Source organism: Prionailurus viverrinus, chromosome D4 (assembly GCF_022837055.1).
Source record: "Prionailurus viverrinus isolate Anna chromosome D4, UM_Priviv_1.0, whole genome shotgun sequence".
Lineage (NCBI taxonomy): Eukaryota > Metazoa > Chordata > Mammalia > Carnivora > Felidae > Prionailurus > Prionailurus viverrinus.
Window position 1 is genome coordinate 44,463,590 of NC_062573.1, and position 25,941 is coordinate 44,489,530.

General features: G+C 40.6%; 1 protein-coding gene across 3 annotated transcripts in view; it reads right to left on the bottom strand.

Annotated features, from left to right (window-relative positions):
• ADAMTSL1 (ADAMTS like 1) overlaps positions 1-25,941 on the bottom strand; it is an 888,150-nt gene that overhangs the window by 139,765 nt on the left and 722,444 nt on the right. For all 3 annotated transcript variants that reach the window (XM_047830980.1, XM_047830979.1, XM_047830981.1), the window contains one exon: positions 3,545-3,755. In XM_047830980.1, the coding sequence (XP_047686936.1) occupies positions 3,545-3,755 (211 nt within the window). The remainder of the gene's footprint in view (positions 1-3,544; positions 3,756-25,941) is intronic.

Below are 25,941 nucleotides of genomic sequence, written 5' to 3' on the forward strand. Positions count from 1 at the left end.
GATCAGAGTCAGAGAGAAAGGACAGAATCAGAGGTTGAAGTGAGGCACTTTGAAGATGGAAGAAGGGGCCATGGGCCAAGGAAGCAAGCAGCTTCTAGAAGCTGGAAGAGGCAAGGTAATAGATTCTCCCCTAGAGCCTCCAGAAGGAACGCAGGCCTGCCAACACCTTGATTTTAGCCAAGTAAAACTGATTTCAGACTTCTGACCTCCAGAGCTATAAGACAGTAAATTCACATTGTTTTAAGCTGCTAAATGTGTGGTAATTTGTTATAGCAGCAACAGGAAACACGCACAGATTAACTGCCCTGGATAAGACAACAAATAGTGAGCTTTATGTAAACTGCTGATTTTAGGGCTGGTGTTAGATTTCCTCACAATTTAATACTTTGGAGGAAATGGTAAAGAGGTCTTAGGAAAGCTGAACTGTACAGTGGAAAAGAGAAGGGGTTTTGAGGCATACAGGCCCCCTTTGCTATTTATTGGCCATGTGACCTGGGGCAAGGAACCTTCTCTGAGCCTTGTTTCCTCACAGGATTGTTCTGAGTGGATTAAAAGAGAAAATATGAGAGCAGTAGAAAGAGTTCTGCTACCTGAAGTTTGAATTCATGCTAACTTCATAGTGCTCTACATCCATTATCTGTGGAACAGGGAGGACAGTAGTAATGATCACATAGGGTAGTGAGGATTAAGTGAGTTAAATATGTAAAGTGCCTAGAACTTGAAACATAGTAAGTGCTGCTTTTATTAAAAAGAGAAGCAGGTCCTGAAACGGGGTAAGTGCTCAATAAATGGACTGGCAGACTTGCCGTGGAATTTTTCAGCACCATGCTCTATGCTTTACATACCTGAGACTTAGTCTCTGTCTCATTGACCTTAGGGTCTACTCAAAAGTCATGGAAAAGTGCTCACACAGTAAGGTGGAATGTGACTGTTCAGTGAGCAGCACTGACCATGAACACCATGTGCAGGAAGATAGCAAGAGGTCCTGGTAGAAGAGGTGGGACTCCTGCCTGATTTGACAAGCAGAGGGGAAGGGAACTGCGTGTGGGCAGGGACAAGCATGGGCCATTAGGAATGTACAAGCAGGGGTGGGAGAAACATGGTGGGAGACGGGCAGGAGCAGACGTGCAGGGGGATGTAGGCCTGACCATGCCATTGGGCTTTACTACATGGCAATGGAATGTCACTGAAAAAAATCCTAGCAGAAGACTGTCATGATCAAAGTGTCTCAGATTGAGAACAGTGGTTCTCAATCATGGTGCTATAACACAACCAGTGTTTCGTTATTTAGTTTCATTATTAGGACCTATAACCATAAAACAAACTTATCAATAAGATATAAGGTCAGCATTTTCAGGGCTTGTGGGGCAGTATTCTTGATCTAGTCATTCATTTTTTTCATTCAGTAAGTATTTTTTCCAGAACTATGTACCTAATAGAGACACAAATTAATAATATGGGCACTTAATACAGTACTGGAGGTTGATGTGCATTGATTTCTGGTCTTGTCTTAGGGTTGGCATTAGTTTGTGTTACAGTTTGAGGTCATGGATTCATTCTAGTTAAAATCAGTATAAAATCAGTATAAAATCAGGAGACCTGGGGTCTGCACCAGGCTTTATGATCTTGGGCAAGACCATATCTGGGCCACAGTTACATAATGTGTAAAACAAGAAGACTCCTATATAATTCCTGATTGCTCTTTCAGCCATAGTAGTCTTTAAAACGGGGTATAGTGGAAACAATCACATAAAACTGGGTTGATGACCAACCCTAGATTTGCTACCTGCATGAGCCCAGTTTTCTCAAACCTAAACCGAAGATAATAAAACCTACTTTCCACTGATTGTTGTGAAGATTAACTTCAGTTAGGTAATAATATTTCTTAAGAACACTGGTACACAGGCATTCGAAATATATAACATCCTCTTGATTTCTCGAAACTGTCACATAGTAGCATGGTATTTATGAGCTTAGCCACACAGACATTTAAGCTCTAAAAGGAAGTAGTCAATATCTTTTTCCAGATGCTTTACATTTTAGAGTTTTGCTCACTGATTACTCTTTGATTCTTTGGGTGCTTTGTAAATCACAGTCCCAAGATGGGCAGAGAGAAGGAAGTGGCTTTGCCAACTGATGGTGGAAAAGCATGGGAACGCATGGCAGTCTAGAAAAGGCAGCCCCCCCCCCCACTGCCCCCGCCCACCTCAGCACTAAGACAAGGGTATATAAGCTGCAATGCTCTCTCCTCACTTGGGTAACCATATAATTTATCATTTTAATTGGGACACTTTTGAGAGGGAAAACTATTTTAGCAAAACTGGGATGCATGTCCCCCCTCACCTTTCAGGCTTACTTTTTGTGACCATTGTTGTCACTTTAAAGATATACCTGATATCCTCATGAATAAGAAATGCAAAATAAGATTCTATTCAAATAACCTAAAATTCCTCTGTTTTAAAGGCATGCAAACAATTACTTAATTAAAATTTGGTAAATATGTATTTTCAATAGAATATTATGGTATTTGTATTATTATAATGTATGGTTTAGACGGGGTTAGCAAACTTTTTCTGTAAAAGGACAGAGTAAATATTTCAGGTGTTGTGGGCTAAATGGCCTCTGTCACAACCATGCAGTTCTGCCCTTCCAGTGCAAACACAGTCATAGACAATACATAAAAAAAGAAATGGGTATGGCTGTGTTCCAATAAAACTTTATTTATAATAACTGTCTATGAGATGGCCCTGGCTTTGGATGGCAGTTTGCAACCCCTATTGTTTTAAAAAACAATAGTTCTTAGAACTTGGGAAAATTTTAAAAAGTCTGAAATTGGCTTGATTTCTAATCTTTTATTTTGGTAATTATTTTTTTTAAAGTTTATATATTTTGAGAGAGAGAGAGAGAGAGAGAGAGAGAGAGAGAGAGAGAGAAAGAGACAGCATGAGTGGGGTAGGGGCAGAGAGAGAGGGAGACAGAGAATCCCAAGCAGGCCTGGCACTGTCAGCACAGAGCCCAATGCTGGGCTGAAATTCACGAACCATGAGACCATGACCTGAACCGAAATCAAGAGCCAGACACAACAGAGCCACCCAGGTACCCCAGTAAGTAACTATACTTCAAAGAAAAGAAAAAAAAAAAAGAAAATTCATTGCCTAGGACCCTTCCTAGAATTTTAAACAGTAAAAAACTAGAAAGGGCACAAATTCAGAACAAATGTAGCTTTATGGAAAACCTATCACACTGTCCTTATTTAAAAACTTTTTTTCTTAGCTTGGTGAAAACTCTGTTGTGCGTATACTCAGTTTAACAGATGGGTCTTGAATTGCTGTTAGGAGGACACTGGTGCAAAACCATAGAAAGAGGACAGTATTTATGATGAAAATATCTGGATTTGAATAAGGTTGAGGGACTACTAAGAAGGGAGGGATGAACAGACCTGGAACCTTCCTTTAATGGGACAAAACTCCTTGAAGAGAGGGTTCCCTGTCCTGAATCAGAGCTGTACACACCAACTCCAAAACTGAGTAGCCCCAAAACTCACTGGCTGCCACTGTGCCGGGTCCCAGGCTGGGGGGCAGTTGAAGCGGTTACAAGCTTGCACTGTGCTGGGCTTGGGCTGACGACACAGCTCATCGGCCAGGATTACAGTTTCATTCATCTCTCTGGAAAGTAGGTGGGAGCAGAAGACATCTCTGGTCTGTAGGCCAACCCCACAGGTGAGACTGCATGGACTCCACTTGCCAATTTCCCACCTGGGAAGAAATCAGAGGAGACAAGGACACGCTTAGTACCTGTGCAGAGAACATCATGACGTCAAGTGTTGCTAATAGAGTAAAAATACATACCTAGGAATGTGGCAGCTTCCAGCATAAGATTGGCTAAGAATTCTATCCCAAGCCTAGAACCCATCCTCTCCTTGGTGCTCTAGAATTCTTTTACGATAAACAAAGTAGGTGATAAAATGGAACATCCATTTTTGCCCGTAAAATCACCAAGAATGGTTATAACTGGGTCTATTTTGATAAAATATACAAATTTCATCAAAATAAGCAGGGGTATGATAGATATGACATAGGTTTGAGCACAGAAAGGCTTTGGGCACTACATCTTGAACAGTAGGTCTAGAAGAAGCTTTTCTGCTAATTTGCCTAGTCCCCATTCTTGGCAAGACTGAAAAATTTGTGTTTTTTTTTTTTTTTTTTTTTGGCTTCAGAGTAAAAGGTCGTTGGCTCCGACTTCCTTCAAGCTTCCATCACAGCATAGAAATGTCTCTGTCTTATGTATAAATATCATCACCACCTAGGACTGGAGAATGTAACAAAAATGAAGGTTGCTAAATAGATCAGTCTTCTTGAGGGGAACTAAGTGGAGAGAATGGCTCATTATCTGGAAGTAGAAGTCAAATACACACAGAGGAGTTGAGTGCATAATTGGCCATTCCAAATGGCCAAGTCTTGCGAAGTACATTTACAGTGAGCTGCGGGCCTATAAAAACAATCCCATTCCATTTCCCTGTTGATGCAGCCTCCAAAATGGGAATGATAAGGAAAAGCTAAGTTGCCTGGGCTTGGAGTGGGAAGTGTTCTTTAATGATCAGTGTTAGAAAGTTCTATTTACAATGTGAGGCACAAAAATTCTACAAACAGGAGTTAGCCAAGAAAAGCATGGCAAGTAGGTCCTTAAGTAGCTAGGCCCTCCTAGCTTTTGTAGCTAGCCTTGAAAATCAGCTTAAAAACCTTTGGCCTTAATGTTTTTCATTAGACTGCAAAACTGAGTGCACACTCTCTTAATCTCCTTCTGCTACTCTGATCTCTAACTACCTTACCAGCTCCTATTTCCACTACCTCCTCTCATCTATCCTGTGTTTAAGTCATGTACGTAGCAAACAACTTCATTATTCTCAGCTCATGCCCTCTGGTTCTCTAGTTCTGTCTTTACTCAAGCTGTTACTCTGAATTTGGAATACTTTTTGTCCTTTCCTGGTCCATCCTTTAAGATGTCTTCCATTTCTCTGTATCCAAATTTGACCCACGTTTAAAGGATTGTGCCCCTACCTGCTCCAGACACTGATCATTTTCCTAATTATATTACAGTTATTCTGCCTTAATGTTAAGGGCCCTATTGGAGTATACACCTATTGAAGGCAAGCTCTGTGAGTCCGTTTTGTATCACTCACAGTGTTCATTTTGGCTCCTTCTAGATAGTTAATGTACATGGTTCACAATTTCCTGATAAATGAACAAATAGAAGGGACTTAGCAGCATAGTGGGCACTTTTTACCCATTATCTCATTTAATTATCTCCAAAACAACATGAGAGAGGCTCTACTGACTTCTCCCACTTTATATTTGAGGAAATCTGAAAATTCAAGATGTTGATTTGCCCCAAACCCATAATTAGTAAGTAGTGAATCCAGGATTCAAACTTGGGTGTGTCTGGCTCCAAAGTCTTAGTCCATTCTATTGTACCACGCTGTTTCCAGGGAATACTTTGAAAACTGTTCTATAAACATTCACAAAGTTTTAAATGAATGGAAGAGAGGCTGGATTGAATATGTATTTCTTTTAGATCCTTGTGTGAATTTCTATAAACTTATTTTTAGATTTCTAGTTTGGCTTAATTCCTAGCTTTAAAATGTTGTGTTTTAAAATATATCCACACATTCTTTGCTGCCTCTCCCTTCTAAAGATGAAGCCTTGAGTTTGGGTTGAACTTCCTGGCTCACTTGCAAGGAATAAGATTAAGCAGAAGTGATGCTATGTGACCTCCAAGGCTAACTCATGAAAAGGATATATTTTCCATTTGGCTCTCTCTCTCTTTGCTCACTCTGGCGTAAGTCAGCTGTCACGTCATGAGGACAGTCAGACATTCCTCAGGAAAGTCCACATGCAAAGGAACTGAAGCTGCTCACCAAGAGTTGGCACCAACTTGCCAATCACATGAGTGAGCTACCTTGCCAGCATATCCGGTGGACTGGGTCTAGCCTCCAGACGATTGCAACTTCATAAGAGAACTTGAACTGCCTTTCCAAGCTTCTCCCAGATTCCTCACTCATTAAATGGTGAGAGATAATAAACACTTATTTTTGTTGTGAGCTACCAGGATTTAGGGAAATGTATTAGGCAACAATAGACAACTAATATAAGTACATACTCTCTCCTCTGAACATGTGTATGTTCATCAAAAGACATATATAAGAATATTCAAAGTGGCACTATTCATAATAGCTCTAATGGGGAATAATTCAAATGTCCATCAATAGCTGAGTGGATAAAAAATGATGATATATTTATACAATAACACAGAACAGTGAGAATAAACTTCAAAAAGAAGCAACGTGCATGAATCTCACAAACATAAAATTGAGTAAAGAAAGGCACAAAAGCAAAGTACATACTATGCTCTCATTTATATGAAGTTCAAAACATAAAACGAATCTATGATGTGAAAATCAGGATGTAGTTCCCCTTGGTGGGCGATAACTAGAAGAGGAGATTGGGGGGAGGGATTCTGGGATGTTATCTTGATCTGGGTGCTATGTCTGGATCCACTCCGAGAAAAATCACAAAGGCACGCATGTAGGATTTTGCACTTTTCTCTATGTTTCTTAAGGTTCAAAAAAGGATGTCTTCCAGGGCACCTGGGTGGCTCCATTGGTTAAGCATCTGACTTCGGCTCAGGTCACGATCTCAAAGTTTGTGGGTTCAAGTCCCACATTGGGCTCTCTGCTGTCAGAGCACAGCGTGCTTTAGATCCTATGCCTCTTTCTCTCTCTCTCAAAAATAAATAAACATCAAAAAAAGGGTGTTCCCCCCACTTTTCAGTAAAGTTCTAATATGTTGTGGCTATAAAACAAAATCCAACAACTGCGTTCAATGCTGATGACCACAATGTGTGTGTTTCACAAAGGAGCTGCCTACACAGTGAATGTTGTCCAAGGTTAAAACCTGTCCTAGTATGGACTCTGCCCTTCTAATGCCCCCACTTATGCCTTCACCTCTGGAAGAAATTGGGTCACTGGGACCTTGAAGCAGAGGCCTTTTGGCAGCCATGAGACCACTTCAACACTGTTCATCAAATCACAAAACAGATCTATCTGCCTACCCATGATAAAAGTATATTATGTTTTCAAGGGAGGAGGTCAGCAGAAACTATTGTGTATTAAGCACTTTGCTGATTCTGGGTTGAAAGTATTTGGATCAACTTAGGCCAAAGGGGAGGGGAAGGGAAAACAGAGATTCTCTCCCTATTTGTCTGTGTAGGGGCTACAATTGTGAGCCTTGGGTCTGGCCGGCTGCTTGCCTTCCAGCCTTCTGTGCCTTTGGCTGTTTCTGAGGGGGTGCTGCAGCCTTGGGGAGTCACCCTCGGGGTGGGACTGGCTGTGTCTTGCAGCCTGTGAGGCACTTACAGGCCTTCCTGAGATTCTGGGACCTGGCTTCCCCACAAGCCCAGCGATGCGAGGAGACAGCCGCTCAGAGGATAGGGCATTATGCTTTTCCCCTCACATTGCCTGGTTGACATTTACTCATCTCTGTCTTCGCTGACAACGTTACTTCCTCAGGGATGGATCCATCAACTGGGTAAAATTCGCCTACTATATAGTCTCATTGCTACCTCCCCCTCTGGAAATTATCAACACTCACAAAAATTTATGGTGGTAAGAACATAATATCCTCTTAACAAAATTTTAAGTGTACAATACAATATTGTTGACTATAGACACAATGTTGTACAGCAGATCTCTAGAACTTACTCCTCTTGCTTAACTTTATGCCTATTGGTGAGTAACTCCTTTCTCCCCTCATCCAGCCTCTGGGAGCCACCATCCATTCTTTGATTCTATGAATTGACTGTTTTAGATATCACATGCAAGTGGAATCATGCAGTATTGTACTCATGTAACTGGCTTATTTCACTTAGCATTACGTTCTTGACGTTCATCCATATTGTCACACATTGAAGACTTTCCTTCTTTTTAAAGGCTGAATAGTATTTTTTTGTATGTATAAACCACATTTTCTTTATCCATTCATCTGCTGAAGAACATTTAGATTATTTCCACGTGTTGCCTATTGTGAATAGTGCTTCAGTGAACACAGGGGTGCTAATATCTCGTTGAGATCCTGACTTCAGTTCTTTTAGATAAATACCCAGAAATGGGGTTGCTGGATTATGTGGTAGTTCTATTTTTAATTTTTTTCAGGAACCACTATACTGTCATCCATAGTGGCTATACCATTTTGCATTCCTACTCAACAATACACAAGGGTTCCAATTTCTCCACATCCTTGTCAACACTGTGGTCCTTTGTTTTATTGATGATAGCCATCCAGACAGGTATGAGGTGATATCTCATTGTGGTTTCAATTTGCATTTTCTGATGATTAGTGATGTTGAGCATTTTTCATACACTGTTGGCCATTGATATGTCTTTTTTTTGGAGAGATGTCTTTCAAGTCTTTAGCCCATTTTAAATTGGGTTATTAGCTTGCTTTGTTTTCTTTTTTTTTTTTTTTTTGCTATTGAGTTGTAGGAGTTCCTCCTATATTATGGAGATTAGCTCTTTATCATATATATGGTTTGTAATTTTTTTCTCCTTATTATTCTGTTGAATGTTTTCTTTGCTGTGCTCAATGCACCTATAATCTGACTACCCTGCTCCACTGTTACCTTGATGAGAGCATGGGGCAATGTCTGTTTTGGTTTAGCACTTTAGATTGAATTGTGTGTTGGAGTCCTAACCCCCAGTAACTCAGAACATGATGTTATTTAGAAGTAGGGTGATTACAGATATAATCACTTAAGATAAAATCATACTAGAGTAGGGTGGGCTCTTATTCCAGTATGAATGGTGTCCTCATAAGAAAGGAGAGAGACATTCAAGGAGAATGTCATGTAATGATAGAGACAGAAACTGCAGTGATGCTTCTACAAGCCAAGGGATGTCAAAGATTGGCAGCAGACACCAGAAGCTAGAAGAGGCAAGGAAAGATTCACCTCCCAGGTTTTGGAAGGAACATGGTCGAGTTAACACCTTCATCCCTGCCTCCAGAACTGTGAGAGAATACATTTCTATTGTTTTATGTCACCCTGTTTGTGGTACTGTGTTATGGCAGCCCCAGGACATGAGTATGTCACTGTAATCACTGTATCTAGCGTGATGCCTAGAACAAAGATGTTCAATAAATGGGAAGTGACACAAACTGAGTAGAGTCCCAGTGAACTGTGTGTGCTTGGTTTAGTCACTCGGCTGGTTAACCATTTCAGCTCTGTCCACTGAACAACTGTCAGCAGCCATTGCAAAGTCCCCAAAGCCTTGAACACAAAATTTTCTTCAGTGTGGTGCAAATTGTTTGGTGACAGCACTGGATCGGAACTGACATAATGCCTTTATAGGTTGCATCCCACTTAGTGTAAATATTTATATACTTTACTGCAGCAGTGTTAGCCTGTTGGATTATGGCATTTCCCCCCAGAATTTACTAGGGGTAATAATACATAATTTATGTTATAGTAACCCTAACATATTTCTAAAGTACAAAAAAAACCTGAATTCTAAAACACATCTGCCCCACTGGTTTCGGCTAAAGGATCCTGACTCTATAAGGATACACATGATCACTATGGTTTCCCCTTCAGCTTCTAGGCTTCAGGTGTTTAGCTTCATGGTTAGGCGCTTCACCAAAATGTTATTGAGAACTCTGGTTCCTCTAGCATTCTCTTTCCATATTGCTTCTTTTTCTCTCTCTGGCCGCCTTCTCCATATTCCTGCGCTTTTTGTCAAAACCTGCTTAAAGAGGAAGCTTGGGAGCTGACAGATCACAGCTGATGCTCTGTAGCTTCAGACTGGACCTTGTCCAGCTCCTGAGTAACTGACTCCTGACCAAGAGTAGTCAGGAGACAGAAAGCTACCTTCCACCCCTCAGGGCTGGGATTAGTCTTTTTGCCCTCTGCCCCACATCAGATATACTTGGGTTGGCCTGTGTTTATAATTGGATTTTAAAGTTTAGCCTTGGTTTCCCAATCTCACTTTGTTTCCCTCATGTACTGGAGTTCTGCCCAACATCTGGCCTACTGCATTCTGATCCTGTCACCCTGCCTGGATCTGGCTAGCCTCTTGCCTTGGCCTAGGCAGAGACCCTTAGCCATGGCCATAAGCCATGATGTGACAGCAATCTGTCTGACTTCACACATTATGGCCAATAGCAATAGTAATTCTAACATTTATGCAGAACTTGCAATGAGTCAGGTACTGTGGCTAGTTGTTTTCAATGCACTCTCTCCTATAATCTTCTCCACAGCCCTGTGAGGTAGGTAGTATTATTTTATGCATTTTAGCACCAAGGAGCTGAGGTCTAGAGAACTTAAATGATTAATTAGTCATGACTTAGAATGTCTAATGCCAGATAAATTCCACATGCATCACATCCAAGTTTACCATGACTTAGACATGAGTTCTGAGAATGGGGCTGCTCCTATCACAGAGGCCAACACTATGGATCTATAAGCTTCAACTTTGTATCATCCCAGTCTCTATCACGGAGGTCCTGGCAGGACTTGGGGCAAAGCTTACCCAAGATGTGTGATACATATACAAAGTCACTTATTATTCACATCAACCCTATGAATAAAGTACTGTAAGTTACCCCATTTTACAGGGTGACATAACAGAGGTTTTAAAAGGTCAGGTAACATATCCAAAGTAACACAGCTAGTAAATAAGAAAATCAGGATTCAAACCCAGAGAGCCTGGCTCGTGCATGCCTAAATACTATATTGTACTGCCTCTTAGGGTGAGAATGATGAATACAGCAATTCAAACTGGATCCAAAATACAAATTCCAGGACTCCTGGTGCTTACAAGTTCAGAAATGACAACTGACAAAATGACGTATCTATTCTTAAAAAACAGAAAACAACACACTGATGCCACCCAAGGTTATGAATACACTTGGAGTTGTTATTTCAGTAGAGCAGCAGTGGTACTTGGCAGCAAATGGGCAAAGGCTGAGTGTGGTCCCCCCAAGGATATGTTTGTTTTTTTGTAAAGGTGGCCATCAGAGATAATGTGGGCAAAGACCCATGGTGGTTGGCATTTCTTAGTAGCTTGTGTTTGTATTAGCTATATAAAAGGAGGAATTTTTGCCTTCTTTTGGACAAGAGCCCATTATGTGAGTTGCCAACATTTTTCTCCTATACTATTTCAGAAAAGGTAATGGCCATTGCCTCCAGCAACTCATTGTTGGTTGCTGGTATGAACACACATAATTTCTAAAGGTAGACTCTCTACACCCCAATATGTGTCCTAAGAATCTTCTCTTACCCTGATTTTTTGCAGCAAAGTAGGGCTTATTTCTTTATTCAAAATTTAAAGATGCAGTTATTGAGACGTACAACACCATTGGAAATTCCAATTATTTGTTAGAAGCTGTCTTTAAACTTGTGTTTAATCCTCCAACTTGACATTTCTGTTTAACATTTCTATCATATGATGGGGCCCCTGGGTGGCTCAGTCGGTTAAGCGTCCAACTTCAGCTCAGATCATGGCCTCACAGTTTGTGAGTTCGAGCCCCACATAAGGCTCTGTGCTGACAGCTCAGAGCCTGGAGCCTGCTTCAGATTCTGTGTCTCCCTTTCTCTTTGCCCCTTCCCTGCTTGTGCTCTCTCTCTCTCTTTCAAAAATAAATAAATGTTAAAAGTTAAAAAAAAACACAAAAAACATTTCTATCATATGATATTTTAAAAGCCTCCCAAAGATATCTTTTTCGTTTAGAATGTCTCTGAGGTCAGGAGGTGGAAAGCAATCAAGCAATAATAAATCAGACACATGGAACATGTCCAGCTCTAGAAAGCCTAAGGTAGGGCAAAGAAACCTCTTTTTCCAACTGGAACACTGTCTAGGATCCTTTGTTCCCTCAAGGTTTTCGAACTATTACTGATGGCTCCCAATTTATCCCTATATCTCCCAGTTTCCAATTTATTCACAGCCCAGTGCTTCTAAAATGTGACTTTACTTCCTCTGCTTAAAAACTTCCATTGGAGTCTGAGCTGAGCTTTCAGCCCAGTATATCTAGGGCTCAGCTTTGGTCCAGTGGACCCAGTGGGGGTGAGGGGGCATTATGTGGCTGGACCTGAACTTTTTAACTGGCTCCCTCCCTGACCCCCAACTTCTTTCTTTCTTCTCCTTTGTAGGGGCTCAATTTTAGCCTGAGGCTTGGTGAGGGGTAGTCCACTGGCATGTGACAGGGCTCAGTATTGGGCCAGGATATCTGGAGATCAGACATACAGGGAAGATTTAACAAATACATAAATACATGAAGGTGAATGGGATCCAGATTTCTTACTGTCAGAGAAAGGAGTTACAGATATGGAAAGTGGGAAGACTAGAATAAACCTTATGGAATTGGATTGCTATTGAAAACAGTGTGAACTCATGGTTTTTAACAGATGGACAGGTACCTAGATAGAGTCATATCAATAGATATAAATGAATGTATATAAATACGCATAATGTATACAATATTTCCTAGACCTCTCTACTGAGAGGCCTAGAGGCAATGACATTTCAGTAAAATCAAGTACGTCAAGTGCCCAGATTTTGGATTCTAAACAGCATTCTCTACTAAGGAATCTGTTCCTGTAGAAATGGCTGTGGGGCAGGGGCAGTGAAAATAAAAAATGAGCCTGGAACATCTTGTGTCAGAAAACTGGGAAGTGGGGCGCCTGGGTAGCGCAGTCGGTTAAGCGTCCGACTTCAGCCAGGTCACGATCTCGCAGTCCGTGAGTTCGAGCCCCGCGTCGGGCTCTGGGCTGGTGGCTCAGAGCCTGGAGCCTGTTTCCGATTCTGTGTCTCCCTCTCTCTCTGCCCCTCCCCCGTTCATGCTCTGTCTCTCTCTGTCCCAAAAATAAATAAACGTTGAAAAAAAAAATTAAAAATAAAAATAAAAAAAAAAGAAAACTGGGAAGTGCTCAAAGAATGATGGAGTAAATGTCAAAAGGATACAGAAGCCAGTTTGAAGGGGCTCCCACTGGCCATGTCTGGGATGATTTGATAGTAATGGGTTTTAATCCTTTGAGTAAAATAGAAATTTACAAATAAATAAATGAGGAAGCTCTATCTTGCAGAATGCCTATTAAAAATCTAGATTATTAATAATAAAATAAGATTAATAATCTAGAAGATAGAATTTAGAAAGTCACCATTTGTCAACCATAATAATAACTGATACAGGCAAGAGCCATCAATGAATACTAATGCTGGTAGGTAAAAGTTGATGAGGAATTTACTTAGCTTTAGATTATCTTCCCATAAAAATACTTGCTACTAATAATAAATGCAATGTACTTATTAATCTTACAGTGGAAAACCTGGCTGACATCATCTTAACCAAGTAATGAGTTAACATCATCAGCAATGAATGCAACACAACATCATTCATTGTATCCTGATACAATGCACTAAAAAAAATATAGCATACTTCTGTTAAAAATTCACGAATCATGAAGAGACATCAAGCAAACTCAAAGAGAGTGACATTTTACAAAGTAAAATGCCCTATAGTCTTCAAAACTATCTAGAATATGAAAGACAAGAAAAGGCCGCCCCAGATTTAAGGAGTCTAGAAAGAAATGACAACCCAGTGTATAACAGGTAACCCTGGATTAGATCTTGTACCTAAAAAGGACATTGTTGGGATAGCTGGCAAAAGCTGAACAGAGATGGTGACACTGAATTAGTGTCATTTCTTGGTTTTGAAAGTTATACTGTGGTTATTTATGACAGCATCCTTGTACGTAGGTAGTAACACTGAAGGATTAAAATGCAATGGTGTATTCCCTGAAATTATTCTCAAAAGCCCCCAAAATGTTAATGACTACAGAAATGAGGAAATTGGTATAAGAGAGCTCTGTGTGCTAACTTTGTAACTTTAAAAAAATAAAATGATTTCAAAATAAAACTTATAGAAAAATACCATTGGCTCCCTGTTATCTACAAGAAAGGGTTCAATTCCTTGGCTGGCCTATAGTGTGCTTCACAGAGGAGTTTGAATATATGTTTCTGGTTTAATCCCAGGTCACCCCTACACTCACCCTTGCTGAATACCCATCTTCTCTGGCTGGCAAACTCTTCTGACTCTCAGGTTGGATTCTAAACATCACCCGCCTCTGAAAACTTTTCTGGTATCTGTCCCATGAGGCAGAGCTAGACCTTTCCCTCTGCAGCACGTTACCATCTCTTTCCTCCTAATGGCATTTTTTTCTTCCCTCAAACTCCCCTTCATTACACTGTAGGTATGTGTCTACACGTCCATCTCTCTCACTAGACTCTGCATTCCGCAAAGGTACAATGGCCATGAGCTATTCATCTTAGTATCTCCAGCACCCACCGCAGTGCCTTGCATGTTGTAGATGCTCAGGGTGGCAGTGTGGCATAACATAGATCTTGGGCTCTGGAAGTGGATTATCTATGAAGGAACTTTACTCTGCCACTCTCTAAATGCCCAGCCTTGGGTAAGTTACTTAATAATGTACTCATATTTAAAAAGACAATAATAGTGATAGCCACTTCGAAGGGTTGTTATGAGGTTTAAATGAGAACATCTATGAAAAGAGCTTGGCACAGAGGCATCGCTTAAGGGCTCTATAAATATTAGCTTACATGAACTGGGTGCTCAGTAAATATTTGTTAAATGTAAGGATGATTATTGTAAGGATAGAAATTAAATGAGTAGAGTGATAATTCTTCCTGGAGTCAATCAGGAGTGAGATAAAGTAGCCATACATTATGGAGACTGAGGGAAAGGATGTCTATGACCTGCCCACATTAACTTCTCATTCAAGCATTCATTGCTCAGCACTAGGACAGATACAGAAGTGGGAAACATGCTCATGACCTTCGGCATGCTTTTGGCAAAGGTGGAGAGAACCGATGGATGCCCAGGAGACATAGCAACATTAGGTTATAGCAATGAGCTAATTGCTAAACGATTTGGCTAAACCATGAGTACTGCAGAGTTTCAGAAGACAGGCTACAATGGAGCTCATGACCATTTAATGTTTATATGGCTGATTGCAATTCACAAAGCCCGTTGGTCTATGTTATCTTCCCTGATCCTCCTATCTCGGAAGTACCCAAGGCAGGCATTCCCATATCCATTTCATAGATAAACAAGCTGAGACTTAAAGAAACAAGTGATTTCCCCAAAGCTTAGAAGGGAACTCAGCTCACTCCTTCTACCCTGCTAAGTCTCTAAGGGCAGAGGAGGGGATTGTGAAGGGGTGAAGGGCAAGCTAGATAGAATTAGAAAAGCAGTTACATGCCATAGCAGATTGATGTGCTACCTTCACGTACAACCTCTGTATTTTAGAAAACTCCTTCAAGTGGTCTAGGAAAAGATAAATGAAAAGATCAGTGGAGGTGTTAGACAATAGAGAGGAAAAATATGTTTGAAGGCCAAAAATTAACCCAAAGCATATATGATAAATAGTACCATGAGGAGCAGGGCTCTCTGTAAGAGGGTAGCTTTCACAGATCAGCAAACAGGAGGTACAACCACACTTCTCTTGGAAGTCAGCTGGTTTGGCATGAGGGTTCGGCTCCATAAAAATATTTATAATCAGGATTACCAAACACCTGAGATGGCAAAGCACTCATTTCCACGGGCAAACAGTGTGGTCAAGGAGAGTTTGACCAGGAGAGTTTTAGCCCGGAGAGTTTGCCTTACTTCCCAAATCATTGTCTAAAAAAATAAATAAATAAAATAAAGATTATCAACATTGCAAATAACTCTTGTCAAGGCTTCTTTGCTTTTTGTTTTTAATTAATGAATAGTGCTTAAAAAATGGCACTTGCAGCAACATACAGATTTACGATCTCATTACTAGCATGCCATTTGCTTTAAACCTACCCCCTTCACGGAGCATATCAAACTGCAAATGACACCAAAACTAGGCCCAATTGTACAGAGTGTCTTCCCTCCCACACCCCCAACACTTCTCTATGACATTCCATGTCCAAGAAATGCCCATGGGCCTGTTTACCAACAGGCAGCTTGATTTAAATAAAACATCTAAATTCTGCTTCCCGTTTTCTGCTCACCCTGTCATCTGGGTGGCAGCACATTACAGTAAGATAGAATTTCTCCTGGCTATTATAACTCACATAGGTGCTTCCTGAGAAATGGGTTGGAAGGGTCGGTAATCCGCAAAATCACTTCTGCCCTTGGGAGTTTGAGATTTTAGTTGGCTTGTTTAGAATTCTAGGTGGAAATTTTCTACTAAAAATAGTTGCAGGGCTTTTCTCCCCGTGGTCAGATCGGAGAAGGATTTACTTAGATCATAAACACAAATGTCATTTTGTTGGTTTTCTTTTTCTTCCTCTAACTGTCTTTTGGTTTTTATTATTTTTTTTCTCACTTTTATCTTAATTGCTTAGCATCCTCACACTGAAGATCTTCCACTAGACGAACTCTTCCTTTTCCAGATTACCTGCCTCAAACAGAGTGAGCTTCCTCCAAACTTAACCACACGTTGGCTTCCTGATACACCATTTTCTCTTTTCACATCTGTGAATTTGCTTCCAACTTCTGCCTGGAATGCTATCCATGTTCCTACTTCAAGGTCTGATTCAAGCCCTTCTTCTTTGGGGTAGGTTTCTGTCCCATTCCAACCCATATCAACTGGATCCTCTTTGCAACCCTAGCTGATTTACTGTCATTTGGCCCTTGTTTACAATAAACAACACTAGCATTGTGTTATAAGAACACTAGTTCTTATATTAGTGTTATAAGAACACCAAGAAGGTGGGGCATCTTATTTGATGTAATTCTGTGTTTTTCTCTAGTCATCATCCCAAGTAGAATATAAAGCATTATCAAGTTTTTTGGAGTTAAGGGATTAGTTTGGCACCCATCAAATCAGGCCATAAAGATCTCTGTCTATTGATTTGCAGGTGGCATTCCTCACTAAAACTTCCCAAGCCTAAGATTTTTTTCCCTAATACAGGTCGATAATGTCCTCCTGAAAACATGTGTTGAAGTTCTAACTCCCAGTACCTCAGAATGTGACCTTATTTAGACATGGAGTATTTACAGAGGTAATCAAATTAAAATGAGGTCATTAGGGTGGGTCCTAATTCAATTATGACTGGTGTCCTTATTATCCTTATACAATGGGGAAATCTGATCACAGAGACAGACAGGGGAAATGACCATGTGAAGACAGGGAATACATCTACCACCCAATGAACACCAAAGGCTGCTGATTAAGCGCTTCAAAGTTATAAAGAGGCAAGGAAGGATCCTTCCCCTGCAGGATTCAGAGAGAGGGAGAGAGACAGAATGGCCCTGCCAACACCTTGATTTTAGACTTCTTAGCCTCTAGAACTGTGAGAGAATACATTTCTGTTCTTCCAAGATACCCAGCTTGTGGTACTTTGTTACAGTAGTCCAGGAAACTAATGGGTCAGTTCTCTTGAGTAGTTTTAATGTATTTATTTATATTGTAAACAGAAACCTTTGTGGATGTTTATATTCATGGGGTTTCTCTGCAAGTGAAATGCCTGGGAAGGTTAGTCCTTTATGTCAGGATCCACAGACCCGATTCTGTTATCTCCAGTGAGATTCTGTCTCCTCCTCTTTCCTTTCATCATACTTGTTTTGTCAGTTTTGTAGACTTGATTTTTTCTTCCACCCACATATTTGGCCATTCATATATGTATGTGTGCCCACAGTCACGTATTCATTTGTTGACAATGTAATGTGTACTAAATATTATGCCAAATGATGGGGACACAGACCTAAAAAAAGTTCTTGATCTTAAGGGCTTTGTGAGACAACTACAAGACATTGTAATATGTGCTATTCATTTATTTATTTATTCAACTAGTGTTTGTTAAGCACTTTTTGTGCTCAGGTTCTATGTGAAGGAACAGAGCAGTAAATGAGACAGACACATGAATTTCAGTGGGGCTCACGGGAATGAGACAGACAAACATGAGGTGTTAGGGAAGGACAAAAATATAGACTGAGAGTCAAGAGGGAAGACATAGAGTCATGGAAGGCTTCCTGGAGGTGGTGATATCTGTGCTGAGGCTTGAAGAGTAAGAGGTGGTCAGGCAAAGGCACAAGTAAAGAGAAGGTATTCTATGCAGAACGAGGTGTGGGAAAGCACAATGCATTTTGGGAACTCATATTTATTGACCTCCATGCTGGGGGTTGGAAAGAAGGAGTAGAAAGCCTAGGAAGTCCTTGGAAAACTCTGGTTCTCACTCCTGTTTTCCTTGATATAATTACAGGGGTGGGTAACGGAGCCTGGGAAACAGAGGCACTGTGGCCAGCCAAAGCCCCAGTGACAAAGGTGACTTAAGTTCACTACAGTTCAAACTTACAGCTCTTAGGCTACTGCTGAATGGCATGTGCTTCACTGTGAGGACCGGATGCCCAGCCTGTTCCCTTCCCATTCATCTTAAGGAGTGCCAGGCTTTGGGGGGGGGGGGGCTTCCAACAGGCCCATGGCACAGGGTGACACAGACAGTGCTTTAAGCAGGCCCTCCATGGTGCTTAACCAAACCATAAATGCAATTCAAACCTGGCTTGGCAGAGAAAAACAAAAGATAGAGCCATTTTCCCCATCTCCAGAGTTTGATGTATGGGGAATCAGGAGACGAAGCACCTAGCTATGGATGCAGGATGTGATGAATTCTGTCAGTGCAGGGACACACACACACACACACACACACACACGGGTTCCATCCATAGGACATGGAGAACAGCAGCCCATGCAGTCTCTAGCCCTGAAGGCTGTTTATTTGAGGAGTAAAAGTGAGGTCTTTCACAAATGTTTTCATATGAGACCACACAAAAATGACCTAAAATTATTTTTCAAGTTAGGTTCAAAGATCTCTTCAAATAGAATGTATGTTTCACTCTTTGATGTTTTGTTATCTCAGGGTGAGTTAAGGGATTATTATCAGGCTAAAGTCTGAATAAATTTAAATCCTCACTTTAGGATTTATATTGGCTTATTAAACCCCTCATTTGTTTTTGATTATCCATGATGCTCATTTATTGCTAGCACTTTCATCCCTGGAACACTATTTTTAAACACACTTGGATCTGAATAGCACTGATGAATTGTCCTAAATCCCTGAGTTATATTTAACAAGGAGAAGGCACATGAGCATAATGCCAAACAACCAGACTGATCCTGACCTTGGATTCCAGCTCGGGTTGGAATGTATTTCCACCTGTGTTTTATAACCTTTTGCAAGTTACCAATTTTGAATGTCAACTTCTTTCTCTGTAAAATGGGGCAAAAATGACAAAAATAGCTCCCAATAGTTATAGGATTCTTGTTATGTACTGGGTACTGTTGTACGAACTTCACATGCTCTAACTCATTTAATCCTCATGGCCACCTAAGACATAGGTACTGTTATTATGCCTACACACACACACACACACACACACACACACACACACACACACACACACCAGGATTCAATTCTAAGTGTTCTGCCTCCAGAATTATTAGCTGTATTCTTACCTATTAACCTGTAGTCTGCACAGGGAGTGGGAGCAAAATACCACCTAGCAGCTTCCATTACTATTATTGTTGTCATTATTGTTATAGTAGTATTTCTCATACACAAGAGAGGCCAACAGGAAGAATGGGCCTTTGGGGTTCCTTTTTTGGACCTATTTGTGGGTTCCTTGGAATTATTGCTATTACCATATCCAAATTAGAGGAACTATTTTGCTCTTCAGTTTTGCTTGTTTTATCCCATGCGTGGAATAATTAATGGTTTAACTTCATGCAGCCCAGCATTTCTCAGGCCACAGAAAACTTCCTAGCTGCCCTCTGATCCTCAGAGATTTTCATCCATTTTTTTTTCAGTTAGGAAAAGAAAAATAGTGGAGCAACCCAGAAACTAAATTCTGAATAGGAACACTGGAATCCATGACTTTCAAGAAACCACTGAGAGGGTTTTTACCCTCATGCCACATGGAAGTCAACTGAATTCCTAATTCTTGATTATTAATCATTCATACTCAATTATTAGAAAAATCCTCATGCTTTATGAATGCAACTATTTTCTTCCTTTCTCTTTCATATCTCACCTGACCCCTTACCCTCTACTCTTCACTCTCAAAAAGGAATGCTTTTCTTACTGATATCTGTCTGTCTGTCTGTCTGTCTGCCTGCCTGCTTGCCTGCCTATCTATCTATCTATCTATCTATCTATCTATCCATCTATCTATCTTTGGAAAGGATAAAAGATTTTTACCTGAGGTAACTAGTATCTTCTTAGCTGTACAAAAATACTCAATTCATTTCTATAGTGTTAATGAGATATAAAGAAAAAATCCTTTCAGTTGTTTGGGGAAAAAATTCTTTCTTATTCTAGTTAAGAATATATTATGTCTACCTGGGTCCTCTATTCTGTCATCTGAATAATTTGTCCATCTCTTAGTGTATCTTTAGCACTGGTAAATTCTTATATGGAATCTATTTTTCAATAACCAGGTACTCACATAAGTTCCTTACATATATCAACTCATCAGTCTGCACAGAACCCCTGAGGAACCTATTATCTCATCATCTATTAGCACTTAAAGATAAGGGAATGAGGATAGAGAGGGGTAAGGTGACTTGCTCAAGGACACACAGTTGATAAGTAGCACAGCCAGGATTTGAACTCAGGAAGTCTGGCTCTCGATCTAAATTCTGATTTCAGTACCAATTTCTGGAGTCCACCTGTTTATGAGAAACACTGAGTTTTAAGTTGGGAAACACTATTTTTCAGGCTTTTAATTTGAGCTCTGCTAGCCATGGCTACTTAGACAAGTCACTTAATACATTTGACCTCACTTTCTTCACAGATCCAATGAGGAAATTGGGCCAAGTTACATTCTGGGATTCTGTAACCCCACTTACTGAGGGAGACTCATTTGTCAGATTTTTAGATTCTAGACAAGTCTGTCAGCCAAACTCCCTGCCACTTGGTGGCTTTTTAGAGCGTAAATAATAAAGCTCTATGATCTTTTGGTACTAATAATAGTGCTAATAGAGCAGACTGAGAAGTGATGAGAATTTGATGTCCACCAAGTTCCTCATGTGACGTGATCCTTCAGTCACTAAAAGTAAAAGAACCCACCTTCCAATAACTGACTGGAAAAAGTGTTGGCCACAACAAACATGGATTCCCAATGCTACTTGAGGACTGTGGACTCCTGGTGAAGTCTTTTGACCCATCATTGTTAACTGCCATGGGCATGGGGAATTGGAGTGGAAGCCTTACCTACACTTCATGTTTTCAATTGAGTTTTTCAGGTAGAGAGAGCTCTTTGTGAACAAATGGATACATTTGATGCTCAGAAAACCCATCCATTTCAGACACTGGTTTGTCCATACAGGAGAGTTCAAGGCTTTTAAATGTGATTAAGAGGCAGACAATTAAACAATTATGGCACTGGCCCAAATGTTGGGATGGGCTTACATTTAAAGTTTACTTATGCTCAGAGAGACAATGGAAAGGGAACTTTACACACTTGAGTATGAAAAGATGCAGTGAGATATCATATATCATAGCCAAATATATAAGATTTCAACACACTACCTTTCTATTTGTCAAGAGAAAGGAATACAATCCATGGGCCTACTTTCTAGACCTACACAGACACACAGCTGCGGCAAGACCATGTGTGGTGAAAAGTAGTCTACCTCTTGCCAACCCCTTGTTCTGCAGAACTACCCTCCTGGAGGAGTTAAGTATGCAAGGGTGAGCTGGAAAACAACACTTTGCTTTTCTAGATCAAGGGAGGGTCAATCCAGCCCACATGTGGTTTCACTTCACTCCACCATGGGTCAGTTATATTGTCAACCTCCATTAAATTAAAGATAAAGTACATGACAGTGCCCATTTTCACATAAGGGGTTTCTAGGTGTGCCTGGGATGTGCCTGCAGAAGGCCCATGGAAATGCCTTACAGGTAACCTAGAAAGAAGAGGAGAGAAATGGAAGCTCTCCTGGTCCCCCAACTGTCAGTACTATCTCCCCAGTTGCAAATAAATGGCCTACCATTAGTGCAAAAAAAATGCCACAAAAATCAAGCTTGACAGTGGGGTGCATCTTGTGAGGAAGATCTGGTTCCGCTATCAGCCTCTCCCCCACATTATAATTCTGGCATCATTTTCCTCCCAAAAAGAGCATTGATAAATGGTATCTGTCTAGTTGTGGTGAATTTTACATCAATAAATACCTTGCTTATAACAGTTTCCTTCTGTGATTTTCCACGGCTTAAAAAAGCCTAAAATTGTACATGCTCTGGGCATTGCAGTCTTTGATTTTGCTGGATTGCTAGTCTAAGGAAGGAATTGAGGCAGGAAAAGTATGGTGGGGTGGGCAACAGACCACCCGCAGAGATTTTTTTTTTAATTCCAGGAAATTTCCCTGGTAAATGCATCAGTGATGAATAAGCTTCAGTTTCTACCATTAGGAACTATAATTCACCTTCTCAAAGGGCATCCTGCACATATTCAGCAATGATCTACACAGTCTTCCCACATACACTTTTGACTCTAATAAAGCAAAAACCCACGTTTGGCCTGTGTCGTTTAACCAAGCCCAGAGTACAAATTTCCTGTTTGTTTACTCCTGAAATTGCAAAACAATTTCAGGGTCAGTTCCCAAACTGAGCTTTCTCTGTAATGCTGCTGTTTCTGTGTGTGAAGCAAATCTTCTGATGGCACTGGTGCAATAAGCAAATATTTGGAGGACTGATTGGACAGTGGGGCCCTGAAAACCAACCCTCTGGAATATCTCACGTGGCAAGAGATGAAGTAGGGGCTTAAAAGAAAAAAGAGAGTAATAATTCAGTATCTTGTACTTACACAACACCAAGTTTCACAGAACTCAGAGAACTTTGCAAAACTGTCTAACCCAAGAGTTCTTAACCTTGAATTTATAGCTGAGGGAAATGGCAGGGACTGTTTGAGCCAAGTGGTCCTTCCTTACACAGATACAAGGCCTTATGTTCTAGGTCTTCTTTCGAATCTCCTGAGCCATCAGAGCTCTCTGATGGCAGCATGGTACCTTGGAGAGACATGGAACTTATAGATAAATAATCAGGTTTCAAGTTCCAGAATTACCCATAGGGACAGAAATTCAATAAAGCTGATAGTAAATTAATCTGGCTTATTTTAAACAGTTGGCATCATTGCTACTATATTATGTGGTTATAGGACATAAATCTATCACCTCCCTGGTAATTAATGGGGGGTAACCAGAGATACTCTTATAATACAGAAGAATCAAGCATTTTTAGACTGATCTGGAAGACTAAAAGGGGACAGAAGGCAGAACACAAAACTGTCCCAAGGGCCTTTGAAATACCTGAAGTAGGACCTTAGAGGGAATATATAAGTAGTATATCAATTATATGTTAAATTTTTTAAAAAGTTTATTATGTATGTATGTATGTATGTACGTACGTATGTATGTATTTAGAGAGTGTGAGCAGGTGAGGGGCAGAGAGAGAGAGAGAAAGAGAGAATCTCAAGCAGGTTCTTCACATGGGGCTCAAACCCACGAATGGTGGGATCATGATCTGAGCTAAAATTGAGAGTCAGATGCTTTACCAACTGAACTACCCAGGCACCCCTCAATTGCATGTTTAAATAGAATTTCAGGAAAAAAATACTTCAACATCTATAAGAACAAGAGGCTCAGCTCAGTGGCCACCTTTTCTGGGTCCCTTTCCCTGATCTGAATTATGTAACTCATATCACTGTTCCCAGAAAATAGCCATTTAATCTCTACCATGGCCATTATGACTGGACTGTAATGATCTGTTTGTGCAGCGGCCTCCAATAAATGTTAGTGCCTGGTCTCAGGGTTCACATCCTAGATGTGTTTGTTTCTTCAGACCCTACAACACAGCAAAGATTTAATAAATGTTTGCTAAACTGAGTTCAATTTTTCCTTAACCAGCAGAAAGTACTCACTTCCCAGGGGTTAAAGCTCATAGAATGAGGTATAATCAGGTATTCTTGGCTTACACTAGGCAGTCACTTTCCTCTGTAACAGAGCTTGTCTCTCTTTCCTTCAGGAAAAAAAGTGAGAGCCCCAGTTCCCTAAAGTGAGCACATATCACCCGCATCCTCCAATCCAGGCACAACTTTTTACAGAGATATTTAAAAAAAAGAACACAAAACACCCACAGCTAATACCTGTCACTATTCACTGAGTATACTTGATACGTGCTGATTACTATGCTAAGCACTTAATATACATATCTTCACAACAATTACCTAAGAGTTAAAGATGAAGAAACTGAAGTTCTGAAATCATCTGCCAAGGTCAGTGAAAAGTATGTTACATGAACTGATGTTATACCAGATTTTATGCTCTCAAGCCCATGTTTTTAAGGCTGGGATGAAGGACAGGGGGTCAGTCACTTACACTTCAGTAAGAATTAGCTTAGGTCATTTTGCTTTCCCAATTCTCAGTTGAGTTGAGTAGAATAAATGGTAGATGGGTGGTGGGAGAAAAAGGGCTGAAAGAATTGGGGCCCTGCACAAGTGGTAAAGAAGGGTCATCTGGGAATTTGGGTAGTCAGAGGGCAAGGTAATTAGAATTAAGTTTCTGGGGGAGAGAGAAAAGAGGTACAAGGAGAGTCAGAGAAGGCAGTGGCATAGAAGAGGAGTCAGAGAGTCAGGGACCCATGGTTGCACTGGGGAAACTGGGGAAAGAGAAGTGTGTGTGTGTGTGTGTGTGTGTGTGTGTGTGTGTGTGTGTAAGAGAGTAATGGTGTTGGTAATTTACAACATGAACAGGCCATCAACTAGGCATAAACTAAGCTAGTGGTTGTTCATAGTGGCAAAGATGCAAGGTTCCAAGATAGTTGCACCAATGGCTTTCAGATTCATAAGCCCAGGCTACATCTCTCTGGAGAACTTAGTATTTCTTTATAAAAAAAATTTTTTTTCAAGGAACTGAGTGCTTTACCTAATGAAAGTGCTGGATTTTAAGATATTCACTTTAGGTCTATTCAGTTTCTCTTTTAGCATGGTTCATTTCCTATATGAGAAGGTTCTCTTTTAGCATGGTTCATTTCCTATATGTATTGAGAAGCGTGTGCTGTAAATGAATTTTTCACTGTCCCTTAAGCACTATATTTTACCCTTGGCAACTGAAGTATGAGATGAAGGTTATTTGCTGGAGATAAAGAAAGAAGAGCCTATTAACTTGTTTGTGATCTTTGCTAGGTTATAAACTTCTATGGGACTAGAGGGCTGGTTCTTTTCACTGTGGTAATTCCCATGTCTAGAATAGGATAGGGGATAGATCAATGGATGGAGGGAGGCATGGTTAAAAGGATGCAATGGTTAAAGGGATGAACCACAAGCTCTTTAGTAATGGCTTTGGAATTAAACGTATCTTGTTCAAAATTTGCACCTGCTGCCAGCTAGTTACGTGATCCATCTAAAGACCCATTTTCCTCAGGTATAAAGTTAAGTTAGGAACAATAAATCCTCATAAAATCATGGGGAGAATTAAACAAAATAATGTATGTAAAGTGAGGAACACAGTGCCTGGTATATTGTGAGCTCTCCTAGATGGAAGCTTTTAGGGAAACCCTACATTGCTCAAAGATGGCCTGTGAAGGCTAGCGAGGATGTGGAGACAAGATGCCCTGTACCTTATCTGCATTCTGGGTTGGATTTTACTTCTTTCCTTTACTCTATTTTTTTTAAGTTTATTTATGTATCTTGGGAGAGAGAGAGAGAGAGAGAGAGCGAGAGAGAGAGCACGAGCATACACAAGAGGGGGAGGGACAGAGACAGAGGGAGAGAGAGAATTCTGAGCAGGTTCTGCCAGTGCAGAGCCCTACATGGGCTCCATCCCATGAACCATGAGATCATGACCTGAGCTGAA